The 27209-nt window shown below is 36.7% G+C and overlaps 2 protein-coding genes across 2 annotated transcripts; one reads left to right on the forward strand and one right to left on the reverse strand.

The window, feature by feature from the left end:
* Positions 1-547: 547 nt before the first annotated feature.
* On the reverse strand, positions 548-17999 carry LOC149422709 (DNA polymerase delta subunit 2-like). Its single transcript, XM_089633918.1, has 8 exons — positions 17457-17999; positions 12817-12938; positions 7193-7286; positions 5081-5229; positions 4575-4790; positions 3571-3642; positions 3150-3386; positions 548-1071 (listed from the first exon to the last, which is right to left on the reverse strand). The coding sequence occupies exons 1-8, from the start codon at positions 17819-17821 to the stop codon at positions 950-952; spliced, it is 1377 nt and encodes a 458-aa protein (XP_089490044.1). The 5' UTR covers positions 17822-17999; the 3' UTR covers positions 548-949.
* A 6105-nt stretch (positions 18000-24104) lies between these two features.
* LOC149422710 (nucleolar protein 11-like) lies at positions 24105-26626 on the forward strand. Its single transcript, XM_089633919.1, has 4 exons — positions 24105-24310; positions 24465-24629; positions 24736-25111; positions 25538-26626. Exons 1-4 carry the CDS (start codon positions 24179-24181, stop codon positions 26623-26625), a joined length of 1761 nt encoding a protein of 586 aa, XP_089490045.1. The 5' UTR covers positions 24105-24178; the 3' UTR covers position 26626.
* Positions 26627-27209: the final 583 nt, after the last annotated feature.

Raw genomic sequence — 27209 nt, forward strand, 5'->3', positions numbered from 1 at the left:
TTACAATCCATACATTTTCTATGAAAATAAATGCTTCAGAAACACAACTTGTCACACGCAATGCAATCCTAAGCTTCCATACAACGCCGATATACGCTAAGTATTCGGTCAAAGCAAGACGGCGTTGGTGGAAGGCCTTTCAAGAAATTGATTTGATATAAGGTTATGTTTATTACGGCGTTTACTGACATTTGTTGCTTGTTTTGTTGTTAAAACGGGAAATAAACAATTAATAGATTTACAAGTGATTTATAACGAAAAATCAATTGAATATTGTAATACTACGATTCAAATTAGTATTGTGTACGTAGGACAAGTGCACACGTTGACCTGGGAATGTAGTAATGCACATGTTGTGTAGGTGCGCCCGGTGTGTTCTTACGTTTAGTGGTGCACGGACATTATAATATCTATAGACACTATGGATATTCTGCTAATCATCAGCTTCAGATTTTTAAATAAGAAAAAGAAACAACAATAATTTCATTCATTTTATATTATTTATTAGATAGTAAAATAATATTTGATGAAACAAAATTTACACAGTTGAAGCAATACATATTATCAAATTGTACAAAAGTTTACAAAACAAAAAAAAATAATTTTTTAAATGTTATAAAATTGTTAGTGACCTTTTTAAAATATCCTTCTAAAAAGTCCTCATTCAGTATTTCACTGATAACTTCCAATAAATGTTGTGGAATTTTATAGATCACTTCCAAAAAATGTCCCGGTATTTGCAGATCACCCAACGAATAGTGTATTTCATCAATCACTCGGCCTGATGAGCAAATGACCTGGTAATTTGCAGACCAACAACTTACAACAAATATGTAGCGGTATTGTATAGATCACTTGTAGTGATACACTCGTAGTTTATCAATCACTGATAACAAATTAACATGACAAGGTATTTTACAGAACTCTCACAATAAGCAGTGTTATTTCATTAATCACTAACAACAAATGACATGGGAAAGCAGTCTAAGTTCTTAAGGTTCACAACGGCAACTGTTTGAGTGGCGGCAAACGAAGGTACGCAGACTAAACGCACTTTCTGTCCCTCAGAACCTATAATCAAAAAACATTCGCATCATTTTCAATGTCATATAATTGTCAACAAATTTAATTCAGTAATATAATTTTATGAAACATTATCATATCAAAAATAGGCTTTCTGTGGTGGTAGTAGGAGATTTTCAAATATTTTTGGGTTTTTCGTAACCTGGGAATGTTTGTCTTTCTTTTAAAAAAAAAAATAAATAAAAAAAAAATAAAAAAATAAAAAAAAAAAAAAAAAAAAAAAAAAACTTCTTTAAAAAAAGTTCAAAAGTAGACATAAACATTGGGAGACATAGGGCTCATAATGTGCGCCTAAATCCAGGCGACCAAAGTGGTTCAGTAGCAGGTGTACTAAATTGAGTTGAATTGTGAACTGCCGGGCTCTTTTTAGAGTGTCGGTGACCAGAGCGGTTCAGTGGTATGAGTCTTCGTTGGAACCGGAAAGTCGCCGGTACGGTATCAAACAACCGTATAGACCTACACAACCCGAGTGGCTCAGTGAAAAATTGAGCAGTAAGCTAGCAGGCCCCTTTTTCGAGATAAGGCTCATACTGGGGACCTTGACACGGACGACTGAACTAACTCAATAGCAGATGTACTAAATTGAGCGGTTAACTTTCTGGGCCCTTTTTGTAGACACACACTCCTTGTTTCGTCCACATTAAAACATCAAATATAAATATAAAAGTAGGCACACACTCACTGTGTCATCCACATTCAAACATGCAAATATTTTAATACATTTTTAGGCACACTCTCCTTGGTTTATACTCATTCAAACATCAAATCATAAATAAATATGTAAATCTCCAAAAAATTTTCACCAATAGGGAATTCTCGTGCATTTTGTAAATAATTTATTCCAATAAAGATAATTATTTTATTATGTGCCTCTTTTTTTTCTTTTTTTTTAAATGCATTTTCAATTTTTTGTAGTTGTTTTAAAAATTGGGTTCTATTTCGGCTCTGAAAACGGTCATGCGCCATTTTGACGGCTACGTCACAAGTGCTACGTCACACCTTTGCCGCCGCCGACGCCATCGGTATGCAGGATCTATTCAGGCCGGTCAACAGTGACGTCATCGTTCGCCCTTGAACGCTTGATCAATCACCGGGCGTTTTTAGCTGCATTGAAATATTTCGTTCGCGCCTGTTTTTAAAGTCATTATAACTTTAATAAATGATTTTTGAAAATTATAAAAACTATGTATTCTTGTGTCTGAAGTGTTTCTACATGTGAATAATTAATAATAAGTGATTTTTTGGTATGAAGAGAATTCCCAATTGTTTTGAAATTTTGACACAACATTGCATTTGAATACACATGTATTTTTATACACTGTAGATGTCACATGTTACAGAGAAAAAAAAATCTACAGGGTTTTCCAATAAGAGGTGTTATTTTGAATAGCCCGCTATTTCGGTAGATGTTACTTTTGAAGCTGTCATTTTTTGACATTTGACAAGTAGAAACTACGCCATTAATAAAAATGGAACGATACACGCTTCAACAACGCATTGAAATTATTCAAATTCACTTGAGTGAATAAAATGCAAATCATCTTGAGTGATGAGGCCCATTTCCACCTCGGTGGCTTCGTCAACAAGCAAAATTGACGCATCTGGGGCTTGGAAAACCCAAGAGTTATTGTTGAAAAGCCTCTTTATCCTCAACGTGTGACTGTTTGGTGCGGTTTATGGTCCGGCGGAGTCATTGGACCTTACTTTTTCGAAAATGAGGCTGGAGCAACAGTTACGGTGAATGGATTGCGCTATCGAGAGATGATTAATGATTTTTTATGGCCAGAATTGGATGGTATTGATCTGGACCACGTTTACTTTCAACAAGACGGCGCTACGTGCCACACAAGCAACAAAACCATTGATCTTTTACGATTGAATATCAAAATAACACCTCTTATTGGAAAACCCTGTATCTGTTGGACAAACATGGTATTTTAGAAGAACAGCGCCATCTGTTGGACGTTAAAGCAATATGCGCTTTTCTTTCTCTATCTGCACAGACATTCTGAGTCACAGCAACGCGTGGCGGGGTACAGGTAGTAATTAAATATATATTGTAATACCTTCATGCAGCTTAGTGCTGAACGCCTCTGTATTACCGGCGAAGAACACATCTGGGCAGTTTTCCAGCACAAAGGGGTCAGCTCCGTCAGACGGGGTGCACGGTAGCGTGTCAGGGGCCGTGGGTGCTATGTGCCCCCAGGACAGCGTAGCCTGCAGCGCCTCCATGGATGAGGACAGCTCCGAGTAGCGGAGGATGTCGGCCACGGGCTGACCAGAGCTTCCGTAGATTATTCGACCTTGAAAAGGCAAAACAGATTGTATTATGGCAAAGAAGTCAACTCAACCTAAATAAAATCCTGTTTGAAAAATTGTAATGATCACAAACTTTTTCTGTATAAAATCACCTCAAGGACAGACTAATAAATACGTATTCCATTCATAATTAAATGAAAAACAAACAACAAAATTATCATAACTTACCACCGATATCACATTCATAGGGATTGGGGACTCCATTGAAAGATTTCATTTCAACTGCTTTTGGAAACATACCTGGAATTAAAAATTTTGTTGATGTTGTAGCTGAAAATATAATTTTTTTCTAACTTTCATTTTTCAGTTTGGGGATAGTGCGCTTCTTAGTAATAACAACTTTTTCTATTACTTGCGTCATTTAATAAAAAATAACAATGGAGCTATAATAATATCAAGTTAACTCTCTTAGGGGGTATTTCACTATCTCTGATTATGTTCTGACTAAGCACTAATCCGCGGATTAGTCATTTTTTCGTTTTCACTTTATCTGAATAACGCTAACGCTCGGGTTAAAGTTCGATTTGACTAATCAGTGCTCGAACCTCACGTTAGGCGCTATTCCTCGAATCAAAGATGGCGTCAAAACATTCCGAGTTTGACAGCGGAGAAGTGAGTCGAATTTTGTTGAATGAATTTGAATGCTTGTATGATCCATCCTGAATTATTTGATTGTGTTCAAAATAAGAAATAATGTATTAATTCGACACGAATCTATCTAAAATGACCTGATAATCAACATAACATAACCAAAAAAATGCACACTTTGCGGTGTGCGGACTGTGACGCATGACAGCCGTGGCAGTAGATGGAGTAACTGCAAACATTTTGCGATGTTGCCAGACTATTTCGAGTGTTATCTATCCGGAAGCTCCGAAACAATGGTGAAACGGTCGCCGTTGAATAACGAAGTTATTCTGATCTTTAAAGCCAGCCAACGGATAGCTAGTCAGATATTTAGCCCGACATAGTGAAATACCCCCTTAGTCTCAGAGTGCCGATCTGTCACAGCATACTTCTATAATCTATATATCATTATAAATGACAATGACACTGTGGAAAAATTCATCTTCATTAGAGAAACCTTTTATCAACCAGATAAATTAATTTGTGAAAAATTATTTGAGTTTTGTAAGCTGAAAAATGGCCGAAGCCAATAGGGTAAAACTCACAATAGTGCATTGGATTCTGCGGCAGCATTATGTTGGTGGGGTCATACTCCCCGGGCATGAGGTCCACGTCGATGCTCTGGCACAGCTCCCCGAGCACAGTGTCCAACTTCTGCAGCGCACACAGCGAGTCGAAGCCGGCGCCCGCAAAGCCTGTGCTCACCGTATTGATGATGGAGCCGCCGCTGGTGTCCGCTGGGACACCGCTTATGGAATTTCCTGAAGAAATAGTAAATCTATTATTTAACCAATGAAAGTACCCTCCACACAGCATCCCAAATATGATATAGACTGTGAGGGAAATTATTTTGCTCAGAGCCTCTTGTGTGGAGTTAATGTGAAAAACAAATTAATGTGTTTAATTGGATGCAAGTTTCCACCATTCTTTGACTAATGTCAAACTCTCATCTCTCTCTCATTGTGTTCCCTTTCCCTCTCCTTTACTCGGGGGTTACTTACCTGAGACTTCAAAGCAAATATTATTACATAAGAATATAGCGTTGTAGTACCAGCAATGATGAGCCGCACCACTTTAGAGACCCCCTGCCTCTGCTGGCAGCCGCCTACCATTCCCGTCAGCCAGTCCACAAACAGCTGGATGGGGAAACAGTTGTCCTTAATGGAAGATAGATTCAGACCAGAGACTATCACAATAAACCTGGAATCACAAATTAATGAATTAAAGTTGGCTATTTTACAACTAGTAGTTCTGTTAACGGTAGACCTCGTGTCCAAAAAAGCATGTTTCTAATATTTTCTTTCATTTCATAAATTAAATCCAAAATATCCTCTGAAATCATAATTTGTAAGTAGGTAATTAAATACCTACCTATATAATCATAAACGATATGTTTCATGTAACATTTTTGATTTCATTTTAAGGAATTATACAATTTCGTCACTATCTCAATGACGGTGACCGGGTATGTCATCAAAATGACAATTCAACACACCTAAATAGGTTACATAAGTAACTATTAAACCTAGTTTTTGTTTCATCACTTTTAATGACTCTATATCACTTTTTAAAGGCATGTTGAATTTTCATTTTGATGAAATATCATGGAACCCTCAATGACAATTCTTTTTTTCAAACTTTCTTCAGGCAGGTAGGTACCATAATATTGAAAAAATGCAAATAAGAAAGTCCAAATAAACATGACGATTTCACATTTGAAAAAAGAATCTTTAGTGAATTATTGAAACGACCACCATCTTGAAAAAGAACAATGAAATGCAAAACAGTCGAGTTAATACAGGACTTCGCTATGCTTGGTCAAATAATGTATCGGACACGAGAACTGTTTATAATTACTAGCAGATAATAATAACATATCAAAATTTATAATAACCCGCAGTCGCGGTTTGAAAACTTCACGGTTCTTTTTGAAAATAACAGAAGGCGGCACTTCCGTTTACAACAATCCTAAAGTGCACTGTCATTAAAATAATAATACTATCAGATGGAGAACATTATTATAACCCTTTCAGACATAGTAAATGCGAATGTGAAATAAGTCACTCAATGATAGGCCAGAGTTTTAAAAAGTATATATATAGAAATATTTGCATTGAACGAGAAATTACAAAGAGAATAGCTATGCAAATTTCATGATGCTCTTCATTTGAGAGTTTTGGTTTTGGTTGCTTCAGGAAACAGATTTCTGTTGTATATAATTAGGATCACAGCCAGAGTCGGTTGTTCCCTTAGGTCAATTGGTTTTTGAAGACCCCAAAATTATAAGGCAAGAATAATAATAAATTATGTGCATCAAAACACCTGGTCTTATTCTTAATTTATTTGAAATGTACCGTGAAATAGCACGGCAGCGAGCGGCGGTGATTGACGAGCAGTGACATCTATTGTCTCTAGTAGAAGCTTTCATTCACAAGTGAATACGATTTGCTGGGTCAATTTAAAGAATGTCCACGGCTTTGGTACTGTCCCTGGCGCTCCATAGAATAAACGAGATGGCACTATGTAATTCATCTAAGTAAAAATTAGTTACCGAAGAAAGCTTAGGGACGCTTAGGTCATGGCCGTGAGAGAGACAGCAAGATGAATATTATATGTTGTGAAGAGATGGTGACATAAAAATATGCCAGTTTTTCATTTTACACGTTTGTCGTGTGTGGAACAATGGTTGTTTTTCAATTGGACAGTTCGGGAAAGGTTTTAAATAATTCTTTATGTTAATAATTCTTTTTTTATAATTGTTATCAATGTAGAATGAAACTGAAGAATGAAATAAAACAAAAAACGTAAAAGATCATTGTCAAATGGAAGCCTAAATTTAAATGTAAATGATAAACGTCACGTTGCTTCACACCATGGAACCACCATACTCTTGGCTTCGCACCCAGTATCTTTGGATACTGCGGACGGGCATTTCAAACTCTTACTTTTTACTCTTTTATGGTGTGCACAACTACATTAAAACGTATCCTCTTTAAAATTATTTTTAAGTACACATGGATGATGCCTCTGATCACAGCTATGAAAATGTATGAAATAATATGATGCCTAGCATGCCTGCATCTCTCAAACGTTTTTTGGATCTTTCGTGTGTATTTCACACCTAAGATGGGCAATGCATTTGGTATAAAATAAAATAAATTACCTGTCTTCCTCATAGGAAACTGGACTTTTCTGCGGGTGACAGTCGGCCCAACAAACATCTTTGATTTTGAATGTTCCATCTCCGTCTTCATAACCTATTCAACCATAAAAACATTGAGAAAAAGGTTTACCACGTAAATGAAAATATTCAAATCATCGCACATCATTGTAATAATACACTCTCACACTACAGGCACTATATTCCCGAATATACCATTCCCTCAGCGCTATGCGTACATGTTCTTTTTTTTATTTAATGTAAATAAAATTTAATAATGTTATTAATAAGTTCTCTAGATATTTTAGTATTTATTATTGTTTTTTTTTTTTATATTAACTCCACACAGGAGGCCCTGAAGAAAATAATTTCTCTCAGGGCCTATGTCATCTTTGGGGATGCTGTGTGGAGGGTCTTTTTGTGGAGAGGAAGGAGTGAACATGGGTCTTGAAGAGTCCCATGTTGTAGGAGGGAGGAAACACAGAGGCCGGCAGTTCGTTCCACAGCCGAGCTGTTGAACTTAAGAACGAATCGTAGAAGCGACCCGTTCTCATGCGACAAATGTCAACCGTGTACAAATGTTGGGCACGCGTTTGGCGTGTATACCGACTACGCACCGGTGCCGAAGGGATCAATGACGCTAGTTCCTCAGAGCATCTTCCATTGTAATACCGATAGAACAAGGACAGCATAATACCTACCTGACGCCTGTGCTCTAAAGATTGCAGTCCGTTTGTTAAGATTGGGGAATCTATCAAACGGACCGCCCGTTTTTGCACAGAGTCAAAGGTTTTTTTCAGGTATTTAGGGGCTCCGGACCAGAGATGGCTGCCAAATTCGACAGTAGGGCGCACTTGCGATTTGTACAGGGTCAGCAGTTGTGTACTATTAAAGTATCTGCGGGCCCTGTACAGTACGCCCAGCTTCTGAGAGGCCAACTTTACTCTGGCTTCGATGGAGCCCCCGTACCTGAGCTGGTCACTTATAGTTACACCAAGCATATCAATGGAAGGCCTGTTCGGAAGATTGCTTCCGTTGAAGGAGACTAGATTATCATTTGGATCCCTTTTAGACGTAATCAGACAGGATTGGGTCTTTGAAACATTAAATTAGACGAGATTATTTTTACCCCAGGAGGAAATACTCTCGAGATAACCGTCTATTCTCTGCTTCAAAGCCCTCCGAGCCGTTGGAGTTTGTGTGCCCTTTGGGGGCTTGTCAAACAAAAAGCTATCATGAACTGTATTGTCATCCGCGTAACAATGAATCGGTGCACATGTCAAAAGGTCATTGATGTGCAACAAAAACAAAGTCGGAGACAGAACCGATCCCTGTGGGACGCCAGCATTTATGGAGTGCGAGGAAGAGGTGAAACTGTCGGCAACCGCCTGAATCGACCTATCCCTTAAAAAGTCAGCAATCCACGTACACAGGGATGCGAGAAGTCCGTAAGAAGGCAATTTGTTGACAAGTCCTCGGTGCCAGACCCGGTCAAAGGCCTCGGATATGTCTAGTGCGACCGTTTGGGTCTCACCGTGACGTTCCAGGCACCGCCCCCAAACATGCGTCACATACGCGAGAAGATCACCGCACGAGCGGTTCCGCCGGAATCCGTATTGACGGTCGTTGATAATTTTGTTCTTCTCGAGGTATGTGAGCAGTTTGTCGTTGATCACACGTTCCATCACTTTGGACAGAACTGATGTGATCGCTATGGGGCGGTAGTTGGCCGGGTTGGAGCGGTCACCTTTCTTGGGAATAGGGTGAATGACCGCTTTTTTCCAACCAGAGGGCACAGTGCCACACTTCAGGGACATTTTGAAGAATTTTTCAAAACTGGAACTATTTCCGCAGCACACCTCTGCAATACCAGGGCAGGTATTCCATCAGGTCCACTAGCTTTGTTAACATCAAGCCCCTGTATAACGTGGAGTACATCCCGATGCCGGATCCTCAGCTTTTTCATATAGAAGCCGCAGTGAGGAACCGACGGCGGAACAGCACCTCCGTCATCGAGGGTCGAGTTTTCCGCAAACATTTTCCCTAATAGGTTAGCCTTTTCGGTGTCGGTGTTTGCTAGTGAGCCGTCAGGTCTGGTAAGAGGTGGCAAACTGGGTTTGCAAAAATTTCGACCTATTGAGCCCGCAAGCGACCAGAATGCTCTGCTGCCATGCGGGCAGGCAGCCAGGTTTTTGCTGATCTGCAGGTCGTGTTCGAATTTTGACCTATTAATGATTCTCTTGCATTCCTTTGCCGATTTGTTGTATGCTGATCTGCTTTCGGGCGTTCAAGATGTGTTGTAGGCTCGGTAAGCCGCGTTTTTTCGTCGAACTGCTTCGGAGCATTGTCGACTGAACCACGGCTTTGAGCCCACACCAGTTTCTTTATTAGTCGATTGTATGAAGCCATCCATCGCCGATTTGATGACTTCACCAATCTCCTGGGCACATCTTGAAGGGTCCGAAGTCCGAAAACAAACAGCTGACCACGGAAAAGCGTTGAAATGGGCCCGCATACCGAACCAATCTGCTGACCTATAGTGCCACACTTTTCTCCTCAGCCTCTCATTGGTTGGTCTGAGGCTAACGGGGATTGATGTCATCACTAGGCAGTGGTCAGATGATCCCAGAGGCGCTGTGACGTCAATCTTATAACCTTGTGGTACAGTAGTTAAGAATAGATCTAACAGATTGGAGCGGTGAGACTGGACATCAGGAACCCTTGTAGGCTCCTGAATCAGTTGCTCTAATCCGTAGCAAATGGCAAAGGATTCCGCCTGTCGGCCAGCCGAGTCCGTTGGGCTTGAGAAATTCAACCATGGTTCGTTATGAACATTGAAGTCCCCCAGAACAATAAACTCGCCCGAAGGGTAGCGGGGCAAGAGATCATCAATAGTATCTCTCAAATGTTTGAAGAGTTCGGAAGTGTCTGATTCGCTATGGTTCGGTGAGCGGTATAGACATGCGTAGAATCTTGCCGTACTGGCAAGACTGACGCGCACCCACATTACGTCGAATCTGTAGTTTTCCAGATTCAATAGTCGTACACAGTTGACGTCAGCTCGACTATAGAGGCAGACTCCTCCTTTGAGTCGGAACTTGCTTGCAAGGGTAAAGCCCGGGCAGTCCAGATAGGAGGAGTCTGGCGGCTCGGCTATCTGAGTTTCGGATAGGAAAAGAAGGTTGGGACAAAAGATGATGATGAACGGAATTTAAATTTGTGTGCTGGCCGCAAATGTTGGCAAAATTTACCAACAGTTTTGGCCCGCACAGCTGTTTTAGCATTCATGGCCGTTAACAAACTGTAGCTAGGCCACGTTGAGACGACTTATTTATATGATTCTATTTACCCCCGCCTAATTTCAATATTGTAATGATGACTCAAATGATTTACTAAAATACTTGTGACAATAGATATCAATTTTCAGTAATAAATCATTTTTAGACATCATAAAAATTGGAATTAGGCAGGGGTAAATAGAATCATATAAATAAGTTGTTTTAACTTTTCTCACTCCTTAAAGCAGAATGTTGATATTTCCTGATGAAACTTTGCACACTTGACTTTCAAAATAAGAGTACAATTACTGTCTACATCTGATTTTGAAAAGGGCAATGCTGGGGACTTAGCTAGTAGAATATAAAGTTACCAAATATGAATAAAGTGTTTAATGTACAAGACTGAAACTAGAAAGAAAATGAACAGTAATAAAAATAATAGGTAATAGCACACAAATAAAAATGGGTACATATATGAAGAATTAAAGTGCAAATAGATACATTTATCATATTTTAGCATTACAAATACATCCCAATTAACAAATATAATAAAAAGAAGCTAGCTCCGTTGTTACCTTTTCTTCATTCTCTGAAATGACGCATGTAACAGAAAGAGAGGTTACAAGGAAGCTTTCCGTGTAGCTGTGTATCATGACTCATTTTATTAAGAGCATGAGCCACGGTACCAGCTTAATATTTTCAAGCAATGTTAATACTGTGCACGCCCGATATGACTCGCCCGTTATTGCTTCCCGATACGGCTCCCAGCATAAGCGTATGAATGATCGTACAACCCTAGGTACCGGAACGCTGACTCGTACCACGAGAAAAATAATATGTCCGGTAGTTAGTAAGTATAGGTCCATACGTCCAAGTCCAGACGTCAGACTGTCAGAAGCCGTTAACGTGTCTCTGAGTATGTAATAACAATTAATACTTAAATAATTTTAATGGCATTATTTGTCTAAGTGAGTAACTGTTCAATTAGGCAATGGTACAGTTTACCGGGAGTCGTACGAATACAGATTTTCAAAAAGAGCTAGCTCGTTCGTGATAGATTCATCTCTATTTCCGTGGCAGGACAATAACTTGGTAGTTTTTTGATTGATGAAAGTGACCGTTGATGCTGTAAATGAATTTAAACATAAAGCAGAATGGGTGGAATTAATGGACACAAAACAATATTGATTACATGTGGCAACATGAAACATAGTGTATGATTCCATAGCAAACAAATATTATTTGTAGAACTTACTGGTAGTTCCTGTCCAGTTGAAAAGTTCAATTCATGTTGGCATGAAAAGTATCAACACAGTTACATAATAATATTATTAAAATCATATTTTAGAGAGATATAAAAAAGATCTAGGTGCCTGCTTAAATATAAATATACCCTTACTAACGCGTTTTAAATTTTACACAACTGATTTTTTTTTTATATGTTTCTTTATTCATTGAAATTGTTTGTTACATGCATTGAGGATTTTTCGACCACCATGCTAGGCACATGCCCGTGTTATGGTGGTCGAAATACTATTAATGAATGGTAAATCTGGTGTGTAAAATTTAAAACGCATTTATTACTAAGGCCTAGCAGGGTGTAACAGCACGAACCTGGAGGATTTTAACCAGCGATTCCTAAGCATATTTGGAGTTAAAAACGTAGATGATGTTTATTTTCAATTAAAAAAAAATTCTATCACGCATCCCCACTGGGTAGTTGGGTACAGCCTGGCGGGGAACAATACGAAGCACGGTAACTGATGAGACAGAGTGCATATCACGGGATCCTTTGCGACGTGTAGCTGTGTTATCAGTGACGACTTCCTGGGAATGTGCTGTTACACCCTGTATTATGTAGGTACTATGGAAATTTTTCTTGAGATTAATAATAATAATTAATTGATCGGGTAGTAGCTGAGTGGGCAAAGGTGTAGGGTTCTCACTGCGGCGTCGGGGGTTCAATCCTCTATTAGCTAGCCCTCCATCATTGAACAAGCAACATTTTCCACTTGTAATGATAATAGTTGGAGGAAATCAAAATCCTATTACCAAAACCTCCTAAATCACAAGGCAGGGACACTCATTCAAAGCAGTCTCCTAACTTGTATAAGATTCTGCAAAAAATTTCGTTTTAAATTTTTTATTCAATTTATTCTTATTTATTAAAACATTTTTAAATGTTTTAGTTAATTTAAAAAAATACGTTCAAGTTAGGAGGTTGATTTGATTCAGTGTCCCGGCATTGTGATCTATGAGGTTTTCCTATTACCCAGAAACTTGGGAATGATTGTCTCCCTTTTGTAAGAGAAATAAAGAAATACTTCTAAAAATGGAATGGAGTATTACCTAAAACAGCACACACAACGCCAGTTACTAATTTATGGACGTTTATGACATCGCCAACCAATCGAATCCTTTGTAATTCATCCTCAAGAATTAGTTTATCAGTATCACTCACAAAGTTTTTCCTGAAATGTAAAAACAAAAGTGTTATATTTTTTACATATTTATTTTGTTGAAGTTGGAATTCAAAGACATTATAGTATATCGTCAAGATCATGGATGGCCAACCTTTTCAGCAGCCGGGCCAGATTTTAGAAATGAGATTTCCTAACAGGCCGTACAACAAAATTTCTTTTATTATTCAAAGCAAACAAGAAATATATTGTTTTTTTTAGAAGATATAACAAAAATAAGAATCAAACATATTATAAGATTAGAGTTAGGCAATACAAAAAAGAATAATAAAAAATAAACAAAATATAATAAATTTTAGTGAGACGTCTGATTTTGTTTGTGAGAACCGAGTGCATAAATTATGATTTAAGATTTTCACGGCCAAAAGTATTTTTGTTATTTGTTTTTAGGGTGTTATGCCGTGTTGCGCTTGTTCCTCTTTAACTCCTTCTTTAGCCAACGTTTTTCGGACAACGTTACAATTAACTGTAACGTTGTCCGAACAACAATGTTACAGTTTACAATGTGATTCACAAAAAAATTTCAAAGATAATGTAAAAACTTGGATCAAAAATAAGAATAGGGCCTTCACCGGTGCATTCACCCAAATTCGCAGTTATTAAAGCCACCACATTATTGAGCGAATACATCTTAATACAAGTATAGGTATGATCAAAGGTATTAGGAAATAACACGAAAAATTCTGCCTCAACACGGGCTAGCCTAGTGAGGCGGTATTTGAGAAACCTCAACTAACAGCATTTTTATTTTCTTTTTACCTTCATCATATTATGTTTCTGTTAATTTTATAACCTTAAAAATAAAAGTTACAAATCAATGTACACCATAATATGTATTTATAGTTGTAATGTGTAAACTTTCCTAAATAAAGATATTATTATTATTATTATTACAGACAAGCTGATTGTCACAGCTTTGTGGGACGACCCATATCTTATATTGTATTAAATGTAATTATATTCAATTTAATAAATAAATTTTTTTATTAAATATTCTGATAGTATTATTGTCCTAGCGTCTGGACGATGTAGGCCCTCTGATTGGTCAAATTAAAATTGTCTGTTTCGGGTAAATTCAGCTAACTTGAACATTAAGACACGATTTCATACTAAAATAGGATCGCCTCATAATAATACGAGATTTCTTCAAAAGCATCGTTTCTGCTCATATAATTTTTGGATAATATCGAAGAAAATATGTTTTAGAAAGTTCATAATCCATTAGATTAATTACATTACAGTGAAAATTATCCACAGTTACGTGATTATGTTTGACGTTTATAAAAAAATCACGCGTTCCTTCAATGGCCGATACGCACGGCTATAGATTAGATGGCCGACAGAGCACACCTCTGGCGGTAAAAAAACGAACCAAATGAATGGCGCGAATATTTAAATATGCAGCTCACAATATTTGACTACTTACGATTAACAAGCGTTTAATAAGAAGATTTCTTCTGGAAGCTTATCCCTTTGTAATGGCATTTTTCATTATTATTTTTTTTTTTTTGTTTATTAATTATATCTGATTTTGTATTGACATGTTTTCTGATTTCTAAAATTTCAAAATTATTTATTTGCGATGCTTTATATCCTGAATGAAGTATTTTAAGACCTGAATTTTTTTATCGAAAGTGTGATCATTATTCAAAAGATGATTTGCAAACTCAGATTCACTATTTCCATTTAGAGCCCTGCGATATTCTTTAGTTCTGACTTCAAAATTTCTATTGGTTCTACCTTTGTAAAAGAAATTACAATCATCCCAGTTGAGTTTTTAAACTCCTGATTTTTTTGTTTGAATTTTGCTATCTTTATTATTAAGAATATATTTCTTCATTGTTATTAGTGTAAAACCCCAGTTGAATAGTACCAGGATTGTTTTTATATATAATTTTAGAAGTATCGTTATCCACAAACAGAATTCTACGCCATTGTTTATTTCTATCTTTAGAAAGACTGTTTGAAGAGAATATGTTTAATTTTTTTTATTTAGTATTTCAACTATCAATTTATTAGAACAACTGTTATTAAATGCTATTTGTCTTATGGATATATTGTTTTATGGTTATATGCTATTTGTTTTTTTCAGGTCTTAAAATACTTCACTACAAATAATTTTGAAATTTTAGAAACGAGGAAACATGTTTATACACGGTGTCCGGAAACTCGTAGTACAAGCGGGAAACTGGAGAATCTACACCACATGGGGAACCCAAAAAAACATAAAGTTTTTTGATTTGAGCATTTTCAAAAAAAAAAAAAAAACAAAAAAAAATATTTTTCGGCTATTTTAGGGTTTAAGTTTTTTCTGGTGTTTAGGGTTGAATAACAGATGTTTTAACCCTGCAGAGCAGAAATATTTTATGATTACACCGGGTTAAATGAAGGGTGATTTCAAAATAATGCTTCAAATCCGAGTTTCTTCATTTGTTTTACTTTCAAATAGTTTTAATTAGTTGGGTACTTTGATCTTCAGTAATAATTTATAAGAATTTGATTAAAAAAATAAAAAAAATAAAAAAAAATCAACTTCAAACTCGATTTACTCGATAACGAAAGCTCAAATAAAAAAAATATATACTACAAAATCGACTCCAAATGTGATGTAGATTCACCAGTTTCCCGCTTGTACTACGAGTTTCCGGACATCCTGTATAAAAGCAGATATAATTAACAAGAATTTTTTTATAAACTCTCTTTTAAATATTTTCCCACTCAACTGGTCTTTCCCGTCTAACGATATTGTAATTCCTAATTATTATAAACCCAGCCTACTCTTACCCCTCCCCCCTCCTTCCACTTCTTCTTTCCCAATTGCAATCTATATTTAATTTTTGACTTCGGTGTATACACAATAAAATGTAAACATTATATTTATTTATTTATTGGACAATTTGCATAGAGCCGCTTTTGTGAGATATCACCTCAGGGGCGCTATATTGTAATAATCTACCTTTATATATAGATTTTTACTCTCCTGATGATGTTGTATATATAATCTAACTTTAAACTTTATTAGATACAGTAACAGTTGTAGGTAAAGAATTACCACCAGTTGGAGTAAAATTAACACCTTTTAATTAAACCGACTGCTAATCTCATCGCACAATTACCCTCCTTTTATTCATAAACCCGGGTACAATTAATCAATATGTAATAATCTATTATTTAAGTCAACTTTTTTATAACTATCTTTAATTGTGACAAACTAAACGATATTGATTCAACTTATAGACATTGACGGTTGTAACACATATTTAAGCACTGCAAGTCTCCTATGTGTTAATTATATTAGGTACGATAACAGTTAATATCAGTTGTAGACATGTAGTCAATAATAGTGTTTCATTTGAAATAATCCATCACAAATACGTAAAATTTCATTTATTCAAACAACTGTCATTCTTATTATGCGTAAATTTAGCATGTTATTATTAATTAACTCCTTCCTGTTCCGTGTTTTAACAATATATATACTCACCCTCTCTTTGTGAATGTCCTAATATCTATCTATTAAATGTAACTGTTGTTAATATCCCTTAAAATGGGCGAAGCCCAACTAAGAGCCGCCCGCAGGGTATATATTATTATTGTTGTCCGAAACGTTGGCTAAAGGAGTTAGCGCAACATGGCAGACACCCCAAAAACAAATAAAAAAATAAAGTGCATCAATGTTGATAACAATTGATGTTGTTGCTACATGCAAACACTTTTTCTAATATCATCAGTGATTCGTGTTCTCATTTAAGATTTAATATGCCGAGTACCGGGAAAAATAGATGATGAAAAGATATGCTATTCTGTGCATTATAAACATAAGCATTAAAGTTGTTTTTTGTATGTTCAATGCTCTTGCCAAATACGTATTTCGCATTGAAAGACCTAAACAGGCGGGAGTGAATACGGATACGCAAAATTCGAATATTTTGCACCTTTTTGGATACTGAGAACCAGATAACATCTACATAAACTGTTCCTGGTATATGCGTACGCAATTTATAGACATTTGAGCATTGAGGATGTATTTATGTAATGTCTTTCTCCGCAGCCGTTCATCGCATTGTGTGTTAAACGCAGTGAGTCTAAGAGGACGCTGTTTTTATATAGCTTTAAAAGAAAGACAAACATTTCCGGGCTACGAATAACCTGACAATATTTGAAAATCTCTTACAACCACCAGAGTAAGCAAAAAACGTTGCTTGTGTTGTGATGGATGACTTAGCCAGCCAAGGAATTGAACACACAACGCCTGGGTGGGACCCAAACGCGATGTCGACTCAGCTGCCAACCGGTCACACACACCGGTTACACAGGTCAATTCATAAATGCAGTATCAATTTTTGTGACTAGAAAAATAGGTTCAAAGCTTTTGATTCTAAAATCTAGAACATAAGAGGAGCATCAGAAACAAGTATGAAGGGACCGCACCTAGCACCGGGAGGTGCCGTGTCGAAGCTATAGGTCCCCCGACTCAAATAACACAAGAAAAAGAATATCAGATAATACCTTTGTGGTTCTGGTAACAGTTGCAGTTCTTCAGAAAGTTGTTTTAATATGCTGGGCTTCAGTTCTTGGTGTTTGAACAATGTACCAATAATAACGCATGTTTCTTCCTTCTCTTCTTTTAGCTCAAACAGCTTCCTAATAGGGTACTTATCACCCCATTTCAATTTTACTTTCTTCAGAAGAATTTGGCGCATTGTGCCCAGGCGGGCCGCGTAAATGTGTGCATATTGCTTAGAGAAATCTTTAGATACGTTTGAAAAACGAACGGAGAGATTCTTATAATCACAAACTTCTCTCTCAGGGTCGTTTTCTGTAGAAAATTCATCGAATGTTTCCATCTTGACAGCGCTATCTGGTATGATCATTTTTATCTGATAAACACGACTATTTAAAAAAGAACTGTATTATAACCAACGACTACAAATTAAGTCTATCAAATCAACGTTCAACGTTTTATGTATGGTGAAATAATATAAATATTATGTTGATTAACATTGCACCTATAAACGCGATAATCGGTTGTCAGCTGTCAAACAAAGGCGCCAAAACCGCCAAAGTGAAAATACAAAATACAACAAAAAAATGTGATTTGTGATGCGCTGCGCAAAAACTTAATTTCCCCCAGTGAGGCACAAAATTTCCCCATAAATTCCCTAGACTGTTGTACGACCGAAAACATTCAAATACCAGCTAGTTTATTATGTAAATATAAGATACAAATGATCATGTAAAGACATGTTTGCTTAAAATTATGTATTATCGAGATAATTTATTATCATTTTTTTTCAGACCCAATGACCCATATTCAGAAATAGTTTTGACAAAATTATTTGCACGGTATATCAGTGAATCAACCTCGTTGTAACAGTCAACAATTATATGAAGATTTGCCTAAACTAAAATATCTTTTTGTAATTGCTCACTATAGCCGTGAAATCGCGATTGCCGTGGTCGTTATAACCAAGCTACTGTATTTGTAAAGGGCCGTTTTTGTTAAAAATCTTTTCAAGGGTGCTGCACTGTATTAAATTCGGTGTGTATTGTTAATGTATGAATGTAGAAATAATTTAATAAAGTCAGTGCAAAATAAACATGTTTTTTTCCGAAAGGTTTTGCCATTCCAGTAGAATGTCAAAATTACTTAGGGATATGAAAAATTATGTTGTCCTTGGTTTTTTCTCCCCATATGTAGGGAAATTTCTACAAACATAACATCACTGATATTATACCTCCTACGAAACGGCCATATTTTGACAGACCTGGCAAAACAAAGTAACAAAAGGCCAAAACTACAGGCCAGTTTGAACTTATAAACCTCAGATTCATGCAATTTTGCAATCAATAGGTAATTGAACTCTGTAAGAAATCCGAAATCGCTTACGAACATACCTAGCGTATTTACAACATATTAAAATGGTCAACAAATGTTCTGTTCCGGGCTGTAAGGGAAACTATACAAACGAGCTAAAAGTTCACACATTCGGTTTTCCTAAGAATGAAGAATTAAGAAGTAAATGGATTCACGCAATACAACGCCGTGACTTCATACCATCCAAATATTCCACGGTGAGCGACAATATTTATGTTTATTTAATAAAAATGTTGTTCGTATAACATAACCTAAAAATATTTGATTCCATCATGGACCTAACAGCCCTGGGACAGAGCATTAGTGAAATTTTCTATGAATATCATTGAAGCCAAATCTTAATGGTAAGGTGAAATTGCCTGACAGCCATCTTGTATGGCTAACTTTTGAACGATTTGTATGCAAAGTGGTGCATAATGAACTATTATTATTTTGTTTTTGTGTTGTTAAAGCAGTTATAACGGCTTATTATTTCTGGGGTATTTGATGAGATAAGGACAAGAAAAGTCATTAAAAAAAATAAAGTAGGTTTTGGAATTTTCCATACATCTTCCCCTCACCCCGTGGTTTTAAATTTTTCTCGAATTGCTCCTTCCGTGCTCACCCTAGGTTTGGCTTCAATGCCATCCATGTAAAATCGCACTCATGCTCTGTCCAGGGCAGTCCAGGGTTTCTTAGGTCCATGAAAAAATAAACAGTTGGACAATAGTGCTTCTTAAAAATTGGTTTTATTTTTCCTTTTAGCTGCATTGGGTTGCCATTTAAACAATTATAAAATTATTAGTCTCCCTCTGAAAAATATATTTACTTGATCGCCCACAATGCACAAAAATTGGTGTTAACATTTTATTAGTAAACCTGAATTTGAGAGACACAGGGTTTCACAAGTAACAGTTATCTAATAATTTATATAATATTAACATATCCGGAAAAAAACTATTATCATATTATACTGATGCAACTGCAATCACAGTACATGGTAAATCTTGGAATGAAGTAACTGTAAATACCGTAAATATATATCCTAATAATTAATGAAGATTATATGTTTCTTAAAGAAAAGTATACAGTACGTAAATCATACACAAATCGGCTCACTTTATCTACGCAGATAGGGGCGACGCTACTGTAGATATTATGCATACAAAAATCTATCTATTTAAAAACTAATTTCTTCAATAATTACAAAATTTTATTTGCTTTAATGCTTTGTATAGTTATGTATTTGCACATATAAATTCTGTTATGTTAGTTTTTGCTATATTGTGATAATGTAATTTATCTGAATTTATAAAAATCATTTACATTTTTACTCCAAATAATGTCAGGAATCACTGGTTGAAATGATTCAAGTACGTCCCTTAACACCCTGTATAGTAGTATTTTTTTTTTATTTCACAAAGTGACTAGATAAAAGTCTTAGATTTAAGTCACTAGTTTTATGTCAGTAGTTATAAGCCTTAGTCGTTAAGTCACTATTTGTTATTATTATGACTCTGCCAGTAATATTTATTATGAAATGTTTTAAAAAAATATGCGCAAAAGTGCGCTGCAGAAATAACTCCGATTTTGACGAAGCTTTTTAAAATGTCCCTGAAGTCTGGCTCCGTACCCTCTGGATGGAAAAAAAGCGGGCATTCATCCTATTCCAAAGGGTGGCCACCCCAACCCGGCCAACTCCCCATCGCGGTCACATCCATTCTATCCTAGGTGAAGGAACGTGTGATCAACGACAAACTGCTTACATACCTCTAGAAGAACAAAATTACTAACGACCGTCAATAGGGATTCCGGTGGGACCGCTCCAAGTGGTTGCACTGGACATTTTCAAGGCCTTTGACTGGGTTTAGCCTCCGAAGACTTATCAACAGACTACCTTCTTGCGGACTTCCCGCATCCTTGTGTACGTAGATTGTCGACTTTTTGAGGGAAAAGTCGATTCATACGGTTGCCAATGGTTACACCTCGTCCTCACGATCGGTTCTGTCTCCGACTTTGTTTTTGTTGCACATCAATGACCTTTTATCGTGTGCATCAATTCACCGCTATGCGGATGACAGTACAGTCCATGATACCTTTTTGTTTGACAAGCCTTCAAAGGATACACAAACTCCAACAGCTCGGCCTTGACGGCCGGCGTGGTCTAGTGGTATACGCTTTTGACTACAGATCCGAAGGTCGCGGGTTCGAACCCGGCGTGCGCAAATAAATTTTATTTGATTAATTTGTGTTATTTCACAATTAATTAATTTAAAATAATATATTGTATATTTGCGGCACGTTCCAGAGTGGAAGATACTCTCAGTATCGCCCTGGTGTAAGACCACCATTCAGAATTGAAACGTTGCTTGAAATGGCTTTAGCCGTGTTTGGTGACCAGATCTGAATAGCCAGGTACTTCCTCACCTTCCTCTTCCCCATCTCCCTCCCCTCCCCAATACCCTCAGCCTCACAACATACCCCAATTGGGGATGCCATAGTCTCACTGGCTCCAGACGGGAGCAGTTGGGACTCTTGTGCGGTATTACTGTAAAAAAAAAAAAAAAAAAAAAAGCTCGGAGAGCTTTGAAGCAGAGAATGCATGGTTCCCTCGAGAGGTCTTCCTCTTGGGGTAAGAATAACCTAGTCGAATTTTATGTTTCAAAGACCCAATTACGTCTGATTGCGTCTAAAGGGGGTCGAAATGACATCGAAGTCTCCTTCACCGGAAGCAATCTTCTCAACATGCCTTCCATTGATATGCTTGATGTAACTCTAAGTTACCAGCTCAGGCACGGAGGTTCCATCGAAGCCAGAGTCAAGTCAGCTTCTCAGAAGCTGGGTGTACTGTACACGGCCCGCAGATACTTTAATATTACACAACTGCTGACCCCGTTCAAACTGAAAGTGCGCCTCCAATTTGGCAGCCACCTTTTGGTCTGGAGCCCCAAAATACCTTAAAAAAACCATTGACTATTCAGAAACGGGTGGTCCGTTTGATAGATTCTCCTATCCTTACAAACGGATTGCAATCTTTAGAGCACATGCGTCAGGTAGGTATGCTGTCCTTGTTCTACCGGTATTACATTGGAAGATGATAATCGGGAAACACGCCAAACGTGCTCCCAACATACGCACACGGTTGAAATTTGTCATTTTGGTTGTTTTTTTTTTCACATGGTATGGTAAACCTGTCACCCGTTGTGATGTTAATTTAACATTATGTAGATCTAATAAGGCAGCTGTCTTAAAGAACAATGAGAAATTTATTTATACTAACTGTACAAAATATACACTTAATAATATACATTATTCATTGGCTTCATTAAAAATTTCCAGGTATGTGAGCGGCACTTCGGAAAGGAGGATATTCAAAAAACCAGTTTACATACAAGTATTACTGGAGAACAATGCATATTGAAGTATAAAAGGTTCCAGCTTTCTCCGGGAGCGGTGCCATCAATTTTTCCCAAATGCCCGAAATCCCTGACATTAGCATCCCCCCTCTCCACTCCGGTACCAGCCGGAAAAACAGTGGAAACTGGGAAACGGAGGAAAGAGCAAATTTACTTGAAAACCGCACCAGAAAAAAACATTTCCAATGTAGAAATTAAATCCCAAAGCCATTTTTCCAATTTCGATGAATTTTTAGCTGGCGTAGGTAATAATAACCTGCCTAATAATTGTATTACCGTTAGAAAAACGAATTCCGTAGTTTTTATTTACTTAGCCACAACACCTTCTCCAAAAGTAATTGCATCTGCTATTGTAGACAACAATTTGCAACTTTCTTTATTTGTTGAAACAGAAGAAATAACACAGTTAGGTCAAAGAAAATTTCCTCAACAAATTAACAAATTTAGTGAACTCAACAACATATTATTATCGATTGATGCAGAGGCAGCATTTTGGATATAGGTTTTCTACTGGGTTTTCACAACTGCAGCTGATGCCACCAATTTATTTTTATTACATATTGTGTGCCTTACTTACAAATATTGCAAAAAATTAATAAATTGTTTTTAAATTAACTTTATTTTACCGCGTTGATACTCTTTTTCCAAATGAATACTAATGGTATTTAACTAACCGTCATCATCATTTCTACGCTGGGGAAGGCAGAAGCGATGGACCGCCACACAACTTTGTCTTGGCATGCAGTCCTTGCTTCATTTTCATTCATACGTTTTCTCTTGTTGTACCGACTCTAGTGTTTGATTACATATACTTTATGTAAGCAAATTACTATAGAAATATTATTGTGTTATGATGCCGCTAAAACTAATAACTGACTAATCAACCTCAAAAATGCCTTAAAAAATAACACACCCGTAACTATAATAATAATGTACTGGTGTACTGATCATTTTCTTAGTATGGAATACACCCAAGATCGGGAGTATACAATAAATGCTTTGGTTCGTCAAATATATTGAGTACTTTATTGTTGTAAGACAATTACAATTAATGTTTTGCAGGACGTACGTCCGTTCTATCAGATACTATCAGTTATTCTAACGAGGGAAGCAACTGGAAGTGAGCTGGCTACCTAAGGATTGGCTAGCATTGGCTGTACTATTCTGCTACAACCGAAATGCTGTCTCTACCATGTGGCCTAAGTATTACCATCTATGGAAAACCCTTAAAACTACAATAACGGATAGTAATAACTTAGATCTACACGCTTTAACGACATCTCATGAGCAGTATCGAAACTACAACCAAATAACAACCCTACAATTAATTTTATAAAATATTAATTATTATAGGCACCTGAATTATATTCCAATTACGTCAAGAATGTAAAGCTACAACGATGAAATCTTTTGAATATGTATAGAAGTTCAAAACACAAAACCAGAATGAAATATGATTTGTTACCCGTGTCATCAGCATCAACAGATTCAGTCGTACCAACTCAACAGAATGTTTTAATGTGATGGTGTTTCAATCACTTTTAAAAGACGGTTAAATTTTACGGATAGTACATATGAACATATTTTAAAGACACAATATTTTTTCTTGGAGTTCCTTGTTGGTTTGATTTTATGTTTTATCCATAGATTATATTAAAATGGTAAGCCCTTGGAAGACTAATATTTTTATCTAAGGTAGGCCTTTATCGGCGGCCATCTTGAATCGCTGTTTCGCCTTTGTATTGCCAGGTCGTGGTGTCGAGTTATGTTCTTCTAGTTGTATATTTATGGTTCTTTTGCTTGCCAAAGAGCATATTGAAAATACTGTCTAAATTGTCTATTACAATAACACCGATCGCCGATATTGTTTATGGCGTATTTCGCACGTGTTCCGGGCTGTCTGTCAAATTCATACGAAAACTAAGTTAAAATCCTTTTGGGATTAATATTACCTGAAAATGGTACAACTCCGATCTTACTATAGTTTGTGCCCCTTAATTGACAGGAAGTCATTCCTAGGTGTATCAGAAGACAGCGAAACGGGATGTGGCATAGTAACGTTGGGCAAAAATGTTGTTAACAGATACAAAGTAAGTGTTTATAAGTTTAACTGTGAAAGTAGAAAGCTTACCCTAAAGGGGTTTCCTTGTTTTACTGTAAAACGTCTTATTGCATTTAAAACTACTACCTTTTTAAAAACTTTAATTTTTCCTTCGAATAAAATAATTGGTATTTTTCTTTTAGCTTTCAGACCAGAAACAAATCGGTGGCTGGACGTCTAAAGACCACATTTCTGCTCCAGTAATATACGACACAGCAGAAAAAAAATATGTCGGTGTATTCAGTGAAAATGTCATCAAAGTATGGACAGAAGATGTCAATAACTTAGACAAACTGAAGAAAAACAAGGTAATGAAAACATTTTTTGAACATTCGGCATTTTTCATCCTTTGCATTTACAAGCTTCTCGTGATGCAATGGAATTTACATTATAATAAAAATGTTTTTTTTGCAGTTTTCTAAACCCATTTTGAAAGTAATCAGAGATACCGAAGGAAAAAGCACTATAATTTTCAAAGATGGTGATTGCGCCGCTCTGGCTTATGCACTGTATGCGAGGAAGAACCTGGAACCTGCCACCGTAATCGACCAGGCTCTAACTATCATCGATGTTGCCACATTCTCTTTGCAAGACAAAAATTACATTGCTTATATATGCAATCGAGGCGTAGATTATTGTATTATGACATGTGAATTGAATACTGATATCAATACACCATTCTTAGAGACCATGAAGAAAGTTGAAATAAAAAGGGCAGAACTGATTGGTGGCAAAGTAGTCGGTGTTACAATATCTGCCCGGGCGGAGCCTCCACAAGTTCATGTTTTGTGTGAGTATTTCTTTGACTTTTTATTTCTCTAAACAAGTGTTATGCAATCTTTTCAAAATTGATAAATTTTCATCCCTTTTTTTTTTTCAAAGGTGGGAACATATTGCTCTCACCGTGCATGTCTTTCAAAATTCAAAAAAATATTTATTGCACAGAAATACAGAGTAAAAAGGGTACAGCTTATAGGTTACATCCTATTTCTTCCAGCTAACCCAATATTAATTTAACCTATTGCCACTTCAGGTACATATATTTGCACAAATAAACCATTTCCTCAGCGCTACGTGCACATATATTTCATTTCATTTTCAAAGGTGCCGCTTGCAAAAAACTGTTATTTTGTAAACATCAGGAATGCAGTGAAAAGATTATCTTGCTTTCACTTTGTGAAATAGGAAAACTAATATATTTTGTATTTGTTTCCAGGGTCTGATGGTAGATTATTTTCTAACGATTTGACAGAAGATACATTCATCCTGGTTGGCCATGTTCCTTGGGTGTGTTCGGATGTGGAAGTCAGCATGTCCTGGATGGGAGGGAAGCACATTGCTTTGTTTGGAGCTGACTCCGCTCAGGAAGGAGCTGTGCTGGCCGTCTTCAACGTCCTGTTTGGTGTTGGATCATGTAGCCATCCCCTCAAACTATTTTGCAAGGGAGCCAGACTGTGGTGTCTTCCCGAATATGTCTTGTTAGAAGCCACTCAAAACATAGCTGTTGTTCCATTCATTCTCTCATCTCACCGAAACACCCTCTCTCTTATTGGTTCCTATAAGAACGATAAGGTGTGTGACCAGGTGCTGACGGCAGATTGGGGAAAGGGCAAAGCTCCCTGGAAGAGCAAAGACAAGTGGAATGACCTGGCCTCCAAAGGTTTATCTGAGAGGGAAATATGCGCCGAATACTTCCCACCTTTATTACAAGAAAATAACATAGAATTGATTAAAAAATCCCTAAACGAATTCAAAGATATTCCTGAAAATGTTATTGTTAGTTTAATTTCTTTTGTAGTCAAAAAACTTGTTGACAAATGCTCTGTAGATGCACCAACTGATGTTTTCAATTCGGAATTGTCGGCTGGCAAGATGGAATTACGAGGCCTGTTGAATTTACTATTAGATCTTCCCTACGTCAAAGAGAACATCATATCTTACCTGAGGAAGAATTTCCTATTTGAAGACATGTTGTTCTTGCTTCGGTATACCAATTTCCTGCTCTCTGACAAATCTGAAACTACCAACTTTGATTTTGACTATGAACAAAAAATAATTGGCTGGAGCACGGTATTGATAGATTCCCACTACCAGCAGCTGGTGCTTTCCAACTCTAAGGAAACCCAGGACGTCCTGGCGGAGTTGGTTTCCACCATTGATGATCTGGTGGGTCAGGTGGAGTGCACTGAAGGTGTGATTCCAATGCTGCACTCGATCACTGCCGGAAAGGATATCAACCAGAACAAATGCATTGATGATAGTACAACCTATTATATAGAGGAAATTAAAGTACGTGGCTTTTGATAACAATAAAAGATAATTTAAAAATTAATACTTTTGATTTATTACACCTCTTTAAAAACCTGTGGACTTGACAAGTTAATTTAAACAAGATATTATGTATAATTAAAAAATATTATGATGCATCCTGCATCTAAACAAATCATAGAGATAATAATATCAGAAGAGCAGTTTCATAGTAAAAATATGTGTTAAGGCTAAGGCATGTTATAATCTATGCGTTCATAGATGGCTTTAATATACACGGTGTCCGGAAACTCGTAGTACAAGCGGGTAACTGGAGAATCTACACCACATGGGGAACCCAAAAAAACATATAGTTTTTTGATTTGAGCATTTTCAAAAAAAAAAAAAAAAAAACCAAAAAAAAATATTTTTCGGCTATTTTAGGGTTAAAGTTTTTTATGGTGTTTAGGGTTGAATAACAGATGTTTTAACCCTGCAGAGCAGAAATATTTTATGATTACACCGGGTTAAATGAAGGGTGATTTCAAAATAATGCTTCAAATCCGAGTTTCTTCATTTGTTTTACTTTCAAATAGTTTTAATTAGTTGGGTACTTTGATCTTCAGTAATAATTTATAAGA

Source organism: Hesperophylax consimilis, chromosome 7, assembly GCF_061612785.1.
Source record: "Hesperophylax consimilis isolate HC1 chromosome 7, BYU_Hcon_1.0, whole genome shotgun sequence".
NCBI classification, from domain to species: Eukaryota; Metazoa; Arthropoda; class Insecta; order Trichoptera; family Limnephilidae; genus Hesperophylax; species Hesperophylax consimilis.